This window comes from Pipistrellus kuhlii, unplaced genomic scaffold (assembly GCF_014108245.1).
Source record: "Pipistrellus kuhlii isolate mPipKuh1 unplaced genomic scaffold, mPipKuh1.p scaffold_m20_p_12, whole genome shotgun sequence".
Lineage (NCBI taxonomy): Eukaryota > Metazoa > Chordata > Mammalia > Chiroptera > Vespertilionidae > Pipistrellus > Pipistrellus kuhlii.
The window spans coordinates 42,357,740-42,371,862 of record NW_023425427.1 but is presented as its reverse complement, the minus strand read 5'-3'; the positions used below and the strand labels follow the sequence as shown (position 1 = coordinate 42,371,862).

Genomic DNA, 14,123 nt, shown 5'->3' with positions numbered 1-14,123 from the left:
TCCATTTACATGAACTGTCTGGAACAGGCAAAACTATAAACATCGAAAGTAGATTAGTGGTTGCTGGGAGCTGGAGGGATCTGGAGTGGGGATGGGGGGATGAGGACGTGACTGTTCACGGGTACAGGGTTTCTTTTGAAGGTGATGAAAATGTTCAGGAATCCATATTAGCTATGGTTGTACTGCATACTGAATATACTAAAGCCTGAAGTGTACATGAGAAAAGGGTGTTTAGGTTATATCTCAAGTAAGCTGTAGCTTTTTGTTCTTTCAGTGCCTGTGAGCCATGGGGGAAAAATGTTTTAGAACCATCTTAAGATAGAGATTTGGGTTTTTTAGCCTGGAGGTTAGAGACTTTCGGGCATCTAGGCAGAGGCTGGTACCTAGAAGTCACATGGAGAGGGGGTAAGTGTACCTGTGTGTTCCTCTGAGCGCCCTGTGTCTTGGTGAGGTGCTTCACACTGGTGAGTTACAGAGGCCATGGGCAGATTCGGATAACAAAGTGACACGATGTACAATAAGAGCCAGTCTCCTTTGTTTATTTTGTGGCGCTTTTTAAAAATGAAGTGGACATGGAAGGACCTGGAGAGCATTATGCTAAGTGAAATACGCCAGTTAGAGAAAGACAAGTACCATATGATTTCACTCATATGTGGAATTTAATCAACAAGCTGAACTAGCAAGGAAAATAGAGATAGACTCATAGATAGAGAACAGGCAGACAGCTCTGGTGAGGGGAGGGGGACTTTGGGGGTTAGTGGAGAGATTGAGAAAAAAAGGGGAAAAAGAGAGAGAGAACTCATGGTCATGGACAACAGTGTGATGATGGTGGATGGGAAGGGTGGGTGGGTGGAGGTGGAAAGGGCATAGAGGGGGAAATGGCGATGTAAAAAATAAAATAAAGAAAAGTGAATTGGAATTTTAGTTGCAAAATCTGGTATTTTGAATTGCATTCATTTTCTGAGTTGAGCTACTTTCTGAGCAGTAAAGTGAGGATTATAAAATCATTATTTCCATCAGGATCTGAAGCACTTGGCCATTTTATATTTGATATTTTATAGTTGATGTCCAGAATAACCCATGTGATTACAGTACCTTACATAGCATCAACAGGTAAAGAAGGGAGTATCTATTGAAAGGGCATGTAGAAAGGCAGATGGACGAGGAAAGGCCACTGATGGGGTTACCCTTAAATGAGAAAGACAAAACACTTTAAAAAGAAGATAGTTGGCACCCGGCTGGTGTAGTTCAGTGACTGAGCATTGACCTATGAACCAGGAGGTCAGATTCCCAGTCAGGATACATGTCCGAATTGCAGGCATGATCCCAGTGGGTGGGATGCAGGAGGCAGTCAGTTTATGATTCTCTCTCATCATTGATGTTACTATCTCTCTCCTTTCTTCCTCTCTGAAATCAATAAAAGGTATATTTAAAAAATAAGATGGTTCTGAAAACAGTAAAGGGATAAAGAAGTATACATTGATACAAAATAGTCATGGGGATGTAAAATAGAGCAAAAGGAATCCTATCTAAGAAAGAAGGAATATGCAAATTGACCATCACACCATCATAAATATGGTGGCACTCACAACCAATAAGGAGAGAATGTGCTAATTGACTGCCACCTTCTCAAAAGATGGCAGTGCCCATAGCCACAAGATGGTGGCGCACAGTTCCCTCAACCCCGCTGGGGTGGCAGGCATGTGGCATGGCCGGGATCTCCCCCAGGCAGGTCCAGCCACTCTGTAGTCCTGTCTCCAGAGTCCCCCAGTCTCTTCAGCCCCCAAGCCACCTAGGGTTGGCCTGAGGTACAGGCAAGCCTTGGATGGTGGCTGCCCAGCCGCCCAGGACTGCCTGAGGCTCAGCTAACCAGGGCCGGCCAAGGCTTGTGCTGCTGGCAGTGGCAGCAGCAGAGGTGTGATGGGGGCATCACCTTCCTCTGATTCCCAGACTGTGAGAGTGGGCAGGCTGGGCTGAGGGATGCCCCCATCCAGTGCATGAATTTTCATGCACTGGGCCTCTGGTACAGTCAATAATAGTTAATAACTATGGTATGTATGATGCCAGGTAGATACTAGAATTATTGGGGTGATCACTTTGTAAGGTATATAAATGTCTAATCACTATGCTGTACCCCTGAAACTAATATAAACTAGTATTGAAGGTCAGCTGAAATTCAAATTGAAAGAAAAATAGTTTTATATTGGGGGAAAAAAGAAAAGAGTTGCCACTGAATCTTATTGCATTTCTACTTTAAAAAAAAGTCCCTTTAACTGGAGCACCTAGATTTTTAAATAATTGTCTCTAATCTCTGTAGCTAGCATTTTGCCTTGGATGATTTCCCTGTGATGTATTCATTATAAGTATTCATAAGCCTGTGGTGATCTCCATAATGTGCCAATATGATTATTTTATTTTTATAAAATTTCCATGGAAATAAAACAAAATATGTATTTTGAATGATATGAAGTTGGTCTTTGTCTAATAGTCATGTTCAGTTGTAAAAGAGACACATTCAAAATTCTCTCTTTGTATTTGCATTTTTTCAACTTTCTTGTATTTGAATAGGCTTTGTTTTATGCACTTTTCCACATTTTTTTAAAATTAATTGTGCCACTTATTCATTCATAGTATTTTCTCTCCTGCTTATTGTAATTTATCTTAAATTCCATCCTAACCTTTGTGGATTGACACTGTTTTTGTTTGAATTTGCCTGATTTCTCTTTGCCTACCTGTTTGTTTTCAGCACTGTATTCTTGTTATCTTTTTTGTCTTTTGGTCCTTGAAAATAGATGAATTTTATTTGCTTGAGTTGATCTAATGTTCTTTATGGAATTCCTCAGTCCACTTACATTGTAATGATTGATATACTTGATTTTATACTTTCTACTTTTCTTTATATTTTTTTATTCTTACTTCTTATGTCCTTATTTTTGTTGTCTTAAGTTCCTATTCTTTGTATTTTGTTCTTTCTGTTAATTTGGAAGATTTACCTTCCCTTTCCCTCTCTTGAAATACTGTCTTTATTAATATTTGAAACCAGTATACAGTTTTTGTATTGACTTATAGGTATTATGATTATCATCTATATTTTAGAGAAGAAAAATGTGAGAAGCAGGAAAGTTGCCTAATTTGCCTTAGGTTTACAGAGTAAATGGTAGAGCTGATTTTTTTAATGTAGTTTAACATAATTTAATTATATTAATTATAGTATTACATTATAACATAACTATAAAATAAATATAGCCAACTTATAAACCATAAAATATTATGCTAGTAAACTAAAAAATCAGAACAAATTGATAATATTCTTGGAAAATGTATAATAACATTGTCCTAAGACCAAAAAACATGAATAGAATAAATTTCATGAAAGACTCAAAGGCTCAAAGGCATTGAAGAAGCTTCTCTGAAACAGATTCTAGGAGAATGATTTTTCCAGTAATCGCCCCTCTCCCCCAAAATCTCAAGAACTCCCCCCCCCCACCCCGAGAAAAAAATGACTCTTATCTTAGCCATTTTATGAAATATGCACATAATCCTGGTAGGAAAACCTGACGAAATACAAAAGTTCCACAGAGGTATCCTGACTACATATAAAGAAGTAGGAAGAAACTGTTAGCAAACCAATGCATCAGTAAATTAAAAGAATTTTCCTCCATGGACAAGCAAAGATAATTTATTCTGGGAATTTAGTAATATATAACAATAAATGCTGTAAGGAAAAAATGAGGAATCTCTACTAAGGTCAAAAAAGCATTTAATAATATTCAATAATCATCCTAATTAGAAAATATTTTTAAAACTAGAGAAAAGTAGGAATAAGTGAATATGTCAAATGATGAGAAAAGAATTAGACTCCAATTAATAGGCAACATTATCATTAACTGTGAAACTCTAGAAATAATCTAATCAATATTAGTAATAAAACATTCCTGCTAGTACAATTCCTATTTTACCTATATTTGAATGTTATGTTCAAATAAATATTGCATATGTATCTGAAAGATATTTAACTTTATTATAATTAAATAAATAAAAATTATAACAACACTGTATTTTCTCCATCAATTAAAAGCAGATCCCTACTGATATGAGTGATACGTAGTTCCGGCAGCAGGGTGGTGACATGGTACTGCTCATGATCTGTCAGGGGGAGTATGAACTGGGACAAACTTTTATCAAAAGCAGCTTGACAGTTTTTACCAAGGCTTTAAAAGAGTCTATGTCCTTTGACCCCATAAGTACACTTCTGGGAACTCCAGTCTAAGGAAATCATGAGAATTGCTGACAAAGATCTGTGTTCAAGGATGTTAATGGCAGTGCTATTTATAATGTGTTTTTTTTTCAAAATGGTAAATAATCTAAAACAAACAATAGGAGTATGGTCAAGTAAAGTATCCTAGGTCCATGCAATCTAATATTACATAGGCATTAAAATCATGCTTTTAATAAAAAGATTTGAAAGAGAGAGGAAAGGGGAGAGAGTGAAAGAAAAATGTGAGAGGGAAACATCGATCACTTGGCATGTGTTGGTTATTATTACCTGTGTAAAGGTTCACATTCCTTCGATCAGCTGCCTCTTGCACACCCCCTACTGGGCATGTGCCCACAACCAAGGTACATACCCTTGACCGGAATTGAACCTGGGACCTTTCAGTCCACAGGCCAGTGCTCTATCCATTGAGCCAGACTGGTTTCAGCATCCCAGGACATTTCTAATTGGATGACAACTCTGCTTATGGGGCCATCAAACAGTTGCTGGAACTATGCAGAATCATCTAATCCACCATCTATATACATCCCCAGTCCTCAAAATACTGAAGACAGCTTTCATGAATTTAATAACAGCTTTCTGTGGCTTATTTATTTTTAATTTCAAGAACAGAATACAGTAGACTATAAAAATGAGCGTTATCAGTCTTCCTTTGGATTTTCTATGTAAATGTTGTTTAACATTCAAAGGGTGCTGATTATAATTTGAGATATTAACAGTTAGATATGCCATTGTGTCCCTCTGTTATTGTTTGTAAAGGAGGTTAAACACTGTATTAACTTCTGAGTAGTGATTTAGTGTTGCTTTTGTTAGAGAAAAATGAACAAAGAAGTAACATCATATAATTTGATATTGCCTTTGAGGGTTTTCCGTTCGCAGAGGCCTTCATTTCCAGCCCAATTTCAGTTTTTAAAAAGCAAACATGTGGTGTAACTATAGCATCCTGTAGATGCCGAGTTGCTCTTTGCTTCCTGGCTGAAGCTGCTGTGGAATAGTGCTCGGTAACCATTAAACAGCTGCTCTGCCTCAGAGATGCTCATATTTCCTTTGGTAGATGAAGAGAATTTACTGCATGAACGTCTCTAAATTGCTTTAAGATCTCTTGGCCCGTACATCAGCCGTTTAGATTCACAGTGGTTTATGGGACACGTGAGCACCATCTTTCTGGAGGCCCCCACAGCCCGGAGGTTCCAGCAACAACCTGCACTTTGCTGAGTCTCACTCTCCCGTGTTATCCCGGGGCTCCCGATTCCTGCACGATCCTCCCCGCTTATTCTGACAGAGTCCTTAAGTGTTATTTCTTATATCATGGGAGCAAGCGCTGTTCGTTATATCCAAGTGCCACCCACTGTTTCTTTTCTTTACTCTGCCTCATCTAGGGTAATGCCTACCTACTGTAAAGGCTGTGCTGCCCACACACATGCATGACAGGTGGTAGCCCTCTGCTTCAGGGGCATCTCCCAGGCTACCCTGACCCCCCACACTCCTATAAGGTCATTGTCAGTAGACACCCCTGCTCATCCACAGAGTCTCCCTATGTTCCATGCAGGAGTGGAAGCCAGTGGGAGCATGGTGTTGCATTTCTATTTAGTGGGTGCTAAAGCAGTCCTGACATGTTTTCAATACCTTTCATAGTTTTAGTAAAATAACTCGTTCAGTTTTTCTCGTAGATTCGAATTCCTTAGAACTTGAAAAATTGGGGATGGGGAGCACCCGACTACATTCGGAATTGCCTTCCCTTGCCTGTGGCATAGTCATTGTATTTATCTGTGCGCCTTGCTGTCTTCCCACTGGTAGGATTAGCTTGAGGTAGCACCTCTTAGCAGATCCGCATCCAACTCTGTCTTAATGTTATGTTCAAATCAATAATGCATATGTATCTGAAAGATATTCAACTTTAATATCTTCAACTCTGTCTTAATGCGCACAACTGAGAAACAAATGGAGCCTTGGCTACTCATCGAAGTAATATGGAAATGAACTTCAGATGATATGTACATATTGAAATGTTGTTATGTATTAAAATGATGTCATTTATTTAAATACTAGAGGCCTGATGCACAAAATTCGCAGCCCCAGCTTCATCCGGAAGGTTGTCTGGAAGGAAGTCCGGAAGGTCATTTGGCTGTCTGGTCTAATTAGCATATTATACTTTTATTATTATAGATACTGAAATGTTTATTGCTTATTCACTTATTTCTCAGATTTTCTTAACTATTTTTAAACTCTTATTCTTTAAACTTTTCTAGTTCCTTGGTATTTATTTGGTATTAAATGCCTGAAGTTTTACACAGTGAAGTCAGAAATACAATCTGACTCTAATCATTACTCTTTCCCATTTTACCCAAAAGCCTAAATAAAACTTTCAGCAAATGAGTTCCCGGAATAACAATATAGTCATTCTTCAATCTTGAGCCATCTAAGTCTGCCTTTATAAAAGTACCAAAATGTTCTTTTGTGATTCCCTCTTCAGTAAATTGCATTTTAAAATTTTGTTCTGCAAGTATTTATTTAGTACTTTCTGTACATAGTGGTGCTGAGCTAGTTGTTTGGGAGCTACAGAGATGAACAAAAACCTAGCCACTCCTTCAAATAATCCAGCTGAGAGTCTATTAAGAACCACAAGACCTAAAAACAGTTACCTTGGAAAACTCGAACATCCAAAGTGATGTGAAATAAGTACACACTAGGTTCTGGGTGGAACGAGAAGAAAGACATTGGTTGTAGCTGGCCCAGGGGTTGGGAGTGGAGGTAGAAGAGCAGACTGTGGAGGGGGTGGTGGTTGAGCTGATACTGAAGAATGAGAGGAGAGGCTGCGCAGAGCGGGCCTCCTGGTCAGAAGGGAGCTGCCTGAGAAAGGCATGAGGGCAGGCATGTAGAGGGCACAGCTGGATGAAGACAAGAGAGCTTGCCTGGTTGCTTAAGTACATGAGCTGTAGCCATGATAAATGAGGTCTAAAATAATTTGTATATAAGTCTGTATTAACATATTTACCACATATAAAATTTCATGTGCACTATCATATAAAAGTACATCTAATTGTACTTTAAAAAAAAATCCCAACAAAAAACAAAAGCAACAGAAATCTTTGTGTTCAATGATAGTCTCCAGTGATTCAGAAAATTAGATATATCTTTATCCCGAACCACACAAAGGGAGTCAATGTCATTTTTTTCTTTTGGTCTTCATGTCTTTTAGCACCTTGTGCAGTGCTGGCTAATCTAGTTGCTCAATAATCACCGAAATGAATTCAATCTGGTGAAATATTAATTGCTCAACATGTAGGAGTTTTTTAAAATAAAAGCACATCATAATCAAATGGGAACATTTTGTTATTATCCTCTTAAGAGTAAATATATATATATATATATATATATATATATATATATATAAAATAAATAGATATATAAATATATAAATATATAAACATATATATAGATAAATATATAAAAATATATTAAAAATATATATTTTTAACAGTAATGACTTAATATGAAACTTAAGTATTATCACCAGCTGGGATTTCATACTTTCTTCTCTCTCATTCTTTAATCCTTTATCTAAAGAAGGTGGATGGGTGGGTGTAAAACAGCGTTCAGACATACGTGACTCCTCAGTTCACAACAGTAAAGCATATATTATAATTAAATGATTTTCTGTCTTTTCATGCTCTGTATGGTTAAAAACGTTGTGGTAACATTTATTCTGGTAAAATCTCTAAGTGCAGATTTACAAATAATTTGAGTGTCTAGAATTCAGTGTGTATAATGCAGTGTATGGGTGATCACTGGCCTCAGTGGTCAATTGGAACTTAGGATATCAGTGCCTACCATGACTTTTCTATTTTGAGTTCATTTATTATTCATAACAGTTCTATAATGTAGGTAATTTTATGCCTCTAATTTATAGACGAGGGATCTGGGGCCCCAAAAGCCTCATAACATGTTCAGGATTCCACCCTGGTCCATGGTGGTTGGGAGTCGAATCCTAGCTCTTTGACTTGAGTGCTTCATGTTACACCACCAGCGCCTCACATCTGGCAACAAATCTCCTCCCTTGGTCAACCCTAAAGCTCTAAGTGAAATCAGATCAAATTGACAATCTTTGGAATTGAGAGTTTTTTCCTGGAAGTATTTGAATTCTGAGGCTTTCAGGCTCTTTTTGATCTGTCCGTGGGGCAGCAGAGAGTAACCATATTTCTTCTTCTTAGGTGTTCTCTTCCTTCTCACCTCATTATGCCTCTTTCTCGTAGACGGGGAAACTGGTGACAGGGCCAGTGTCTGTGGGAGTCCTCAGCCCTAGGTGTAGACACAGCTAGACCAGCTGCAGCACAGGCCTGCTGGGCCCCATACCTGGAGGTCATGGAAGAGTCATGTGGCATTCCTTGGAGCCTTGCAATCACCACTGTTTGCTAGAAAAAGTTTCCAGTTCTTGGAACGAAGGGGATCCGGGGGAATAGTAGCGAGGGTGAGAAAGCAAGGAGATCTGGTGAGGTATAGTCAAGGTGGGCGGAAATTGGTTGATCCAAAGTGTTTGCTGTAATGTACAAGTTATGCATTTGTGTGATTCATGACCTGGGAATGAGGATGGGGGTGCTGGTAATGGCAGCTCACTTTTCTTTAATCAGGGGAGGATTTGTGAAAGAACAGTGGTTGCAAGAGATGTTTGAGGTAATTCCAACAAGGTGCTAATTGTGGTTGTGGTTTTCCTTTTTCTTTCTCTCCCTCTCCTTTTTTAAATGGATGGATTTTCATCTACCAGATGCTACCAAGCTGAATGCATGTATGAGAACCCCTAAAGCTTCCTTTTCAACATGGGTGGGCCATGGCAAAAGCACCGTGCCAATTGCCCTGTACGTTTAGAAAGTTAAAAAAATTATCTTAGGCGATGATTTAGCATCTAAACTTTTTTTTTTTTTTACTTTTGCTTAAACAGACCCAGTTTGCATTCACAAGTTTTGCCTTTACATGTTTTTGTTGTAAGCTCACTTATTTTTTTTTTATTTTTTTGTTCTAACCTTTGGTTTAAAAACACTTGAACAAATTCTAGTGTTTAATCATTTATTTGCTTCCTGCACATGTTGATCTTTTCCCCTTTCTGTGTCTTTTCAGGATACCTTGAAGATAGTTTTGTAAAATCTGGAGTCTTCAATGTATCAGAGCTTGTGAGGGTATCCAGAAGTAAGTAAATAGTTTTCTTATTATTTAATTTTGCAGTGAGATTTAAAATATTTTACATTTTTGAACCTTAAATACAGTCTGAAGAGTAACCATATATTAGGAGAAAATGAGCTTTAAATTCTCTGATTTTTGATGAAATCACTAGTGAATACATTTTGTCTGGTTTCTCTAAAACATTTGCATTTAAGCCATTAAAACTTTTTGTTACACAAAAATAATTTGGGGGTTGATCTGATTGCCTTGTTACTGGTATTCACTTAATTCCCTGTTCTCTCTGTGACCGTAGATGGTCATTTTTATCAAAGGAAGTGCGATTAATTAAGTGTACTAGGTATTGTTATAATAACCCACATAAGTTTCCTGTAGATAAGTGCTTTTTTATTTTACTGACATTTTGGTGGGAGCTGGGAGATGTACAGGATATACATGCTAACGTGCTACGTGTAGAGGGATGCAGAGATTAGCTTTGCAGATTGCAGCTGGATATAGATAGAAAGCATTGTTATCCCAAACAATATCCAATTGTTCTAACTGCCCGCCTCACCTGAGACTCCGTTCTTGGCAGGCCGGATGAGGAGTTTCTTGGGTAACTTCACCTGCCAAGCTAACTAAGCACCGAGAGTGTTTCCCCGATCAACTCCCTTACTTATAACTGGTGTGTGCAAATTTATATCTAGAATGCAGCTCTTAACGCACCGATTGCATTCAAGGAGGTGACTCATGTCTTGTTGCTCTCTTCCCTGCGGTAGCTTCTTTATGAAACCTGGAAGGGTGTGTTTTCACCTGACATTTTGATGGAGAGCCTTGCAGTTAGGAATGATGCTACACAGATAATGTAGTGGCACTCCGGTTCTTGTTTAAATTGTGTTTTTCATCTGGGTCACAGTCAGAGGTGATTGCTAAGATTTATGGTGATCCAAAAGAACAAACTGGGAGTGAGTTCCTGAGGGTAAAAGAGTAGGTGGTGCTTTAGAGTTGTGTTGAGTGAAGGAATCTCCAACGTAGTAGAGTCCTGGGTCTTTTGAATCATCGTTGCTTAAAGAGTTCCAATTTCTAAAGCGGCCAAGTGCAAATAGTCTGATTCTCAGAGAGTTATGCACATACACCTTTAAAACTTGAAGTAATTCATCCTTTCTGACGTGATGTTCCAGTGGATAAGTGTATACCGCAAGGACTTCTGTCCTAGGTCTATGTACTTGGGAGCAGCGTAGACCACAATCTAACATCCTGTAGCTCCAGGGTTCATAGTTGCTGGGCAGGAGGATTCTAATGGTTTACCGATGGACCAGGGCTCTGAGCCCTGTGTGCTTTTCCTGACCAGACTGTGGTCTGAAGGCCTTTGACATTTGAAAGTTCTTTTATGTTGATTTAAAAAAATATATATTTTTATTGATTTTTTTTATAGAGAGGAAGGGAGAGGGATAGAGAGCTCGAAATATCGATGAGAGAGAAACATCGACCAGCTGCCTCCTGCATGCCCCCCACTGGGGATGTGCCCGCAACCAAGGTACATGCCCTTGACCGGAATCAAACCTGGGTCCCTTCAGTCAGCAGACCGATGCTCTATCCACTGAGCCAAACCGGTTTCGACTATGTTGATTTTTTAATTTGAGAGGAAACTGCCTGACTTACTTTCACTTTTGGGCATCATGTAAAGAAGGGGTATTTGGAGGTGTGTGTGTGTGTGTGTGTGTGTGTGTGTGTGTGTGTGTGTTTTCTCTATAATGTTCTTTAGCAGGGAAGCTGTGCTGCTAACAGTTATAAGACATTAAGGAATTACTTGTTTAAATTTCCTAAGTTCCAAGATATATTTTCATCTTTCTTATGAGAAGCAGTGGATTCATCAGTCAGGAAATGTGATTAGCGCCTCATCACAGGTGACATTATGCTGGATGCTATAGGAGAGCCAGGTTAGAGCTGTCAAAAGCCCAGAGGGACATTTTGAAAAATTTGAAACATAAAAAACAACAACAAAACAAAACAGATTAAAAATTACTTTTCTATAACAGTTCAGAAACGAGGTAAATTTAACATACTTCACTCATTCTTTCTTAATTCATACTGTCATTTCTGAGAGGTTTTTGTGTAATCTGTTACAACAAACATTACTGATTTGCAATTAGTCCATTGGTTATCCACATTCATTCATTCATTCATCGATTCAGCAAACATGTATTTTCTCCTCTGGATGTGAATGGGTGTCTCTGAAATGCTTGAGAGATGATTCCCCTACACGTTTTGATATCTCTACATTATAATCTTATTTACACAATTGAACTTTATTGTGGGTGAAATAAGGGTTTGCTAAGTAAACATAGACTTCGGCACAGCCCTCATGCTGTATATCACAAATTCCGACTTTTTGACAGTATGTTAATGGTTCCTGTCCTCCAGGGTTTTACGATCATATGACCCACTAATGTGTATGTTGACTTTAGCTAATGAAGCTATTCAGTTTTAGGATAGTGATCTTTCTGTCGAAGGATATTATCTCCATCTTAGAAGTTGATTTAGGATCAGCTTTTGGAGTGAGAAGAACAATAAGAGAGATTAAGGGCTGGCCTCTAACCTGTGGAATCTGCGATTCTTGGGAGCTCGGTTTCTGAGAGGATATTGGCAGCCTCTTAAACATGATTTGCAGCTCCAGGCCTCTTGCCCCTCTCTGGAAGACGTGCTCACCCTGATCTTTGTGTCCGAGGGAAGTTCTCTTGGGGGCTTGTAGACAGGAATCTGTCTGGGACTTGCTGTTCTCATACACTTCGCCATTAAACACATTTTGTGGGTGTGCTGTTTTAGAATGTGGCCATGTTTATTAGTAATCTACTTCCCTTTGTGGAGTCTCCCAGTTCATGTCAGAAAACACACTACCTTTCTACTTGCGTATACATTTGTAGACAGGTTATTTTTATTGCCCATTCGATACTTTGGAATAATCTTTCCAGACAAAGTTTAGAAAATAATGTCTGAAGATTTTTTTTTTTTTATTATCATTTTACTCTAAATGACACCTTGTAAGTTTATGGTCAAGCAACCTGTACTGACCATCCAGCCATATGGATTACACAGAAATTGCAGAGCTTTGCCTAAATATTGCATGTGCTTACTAAATGGCACAGTGTTTGTATAGGATATAACCTATGTTTCCTGTTAGCAACTCAGATACTGGAGTTATATCCATTCCCGTTCCAGCGACTGGACAGATTGCTTGCTTTCACTGAGCCACACAAATGCCTCCTCCTATCAGATGCCCTGCTTCCCAATGTCACATAGAACAAGGTTCTAATAATAGACGTCAGAGCATGTGGTTACTGTGAGATTTTTTACCTTGCTTTTTTTTTTTTTAACCTCCGGTGTACCTCAAGCCACCGCAAGCAGCTACATTTTAGCTTTCCAAAGGATTTAAGCCATTAGGCACAGTTACACATGGAGTACAAACATGTTCTGTGTGGAAGGAGGCTAATGTGAGTTACATATAACATGAACAACCTAACAGAAAGCAGAAGCTCGAGAACTTTGGAGCTGAAACAAATCTCGTATGTAGTGATTTATTTAATTTTCAGTAGGAAAAGGAAGGTTGTCATTGTATAGTCCTTGGTGCTTCTCTGCGCTAAGGCCTTGCCTCATGTTCATACATTCATAAAAACATTTTAAGTTAACCTTGGCCTGTGTGATATTGAAATACAATTCAACTGATGGTGAACACATTTCAGTTGTTTATAAAAAAAATTCTGAGTAAGAAAAATTCGTGGTCCCTTCGAAATTTTACTAGTATATTCAACTCCAGGCAGTTAGGAGAGGCAGGCAGCAGACCTGGTGTTCTTAGAGTGAGTCTCAGGGGCTCTCCAATGTAGTTGCCCCAGCACAGGGCACACTTTTTCTCCTTAGGGCCTATGAAGGTCCAGTAAAAAGCAGGTGAAGAAATGGAAACTCTGCTTCACCTCTGTCCTCTGACACCAACCTGTCTGGTCTCCACCTCGTATATTACCTCTGCCCATGACTTTGATCCCTATGTAAACCCTATTTAAAACGATCCCCCCTTCAATACCTTATTCATTCTCTCAGGTCCACTGCCATCGATGGCTTTTCCACAGATTTCGTGGACCATTCAAGCTTGTATTAGATTCTTCTTCCCTTGAAATCCTACAGCATTTTATTGGTCATGTCATTCATTCGGACTGTTTCACTGCTGTCTGCATTATGTTGGTATTTATGTTTCCATGAGTGTTTTGTGTGCCCACGTTGTTGTCCAGTATGTTTCAAGGACCAGGACTACCTTAGACTATTTTGTATCCCTTGCAGCACCTGCCCGTAATGGACACAATCAATAACTTGTTGAATGAACAAATTTTCAGCAAGTAGGTTCATTTATACCTCTTCACCTGCTCTTAGCATGCTTTTGAACTGTTATATCTTTGCTGACCACTTCAGTCTGCAAGGGAGGAAACTTGTGGGAGAAAGGAAAGAAACTCATATTTATCGAACACCTATTATGTACCAGGCATGATATCACATTTGAGCTCTTTTATCCTCAAAATAATCATAGGTGGTAGGTTATTCTTCTTCTCATTTTACAGTACAGGAAACTGAGGCACATATCTTATAAGTGGTAGAATAAGTTCAAACTAAAAGACTCTCTGGCTCCCAAGACTGTACCCATTCTAGCACA

General features: G+C 38.8%; 1 protein-coding gene across 15 annotated transcripts in view; it reads left to right on the top strand.

Annotated features, from left to right (window-relative positions):
* NFIB (nuclear factor I B) overlaps positions 1-14,123 on the top strand; it is a 221,980-nt gene that overhangs the window by 145,955 nt on the left and 61,902 nt on the right. For all 15 annotated transcript variants that reach the window (XR_004987200.2, XR_004987201.2, XM_036434081.2 and 12 more), the window contains exon 4: positions 9,389-9,457. Coding sequence is in view for 13 of the 15 variants with exons in the window: in XM_036434081.2 (XP_036289974.1) it covers positions 9,389-9,457 (69 nt within the window). In the remaining 2 variants the exon portion in view is untranslated. The remainder of the gene's footprint in view (positions 1-9,388; positions 9,458-14,123) is intronic.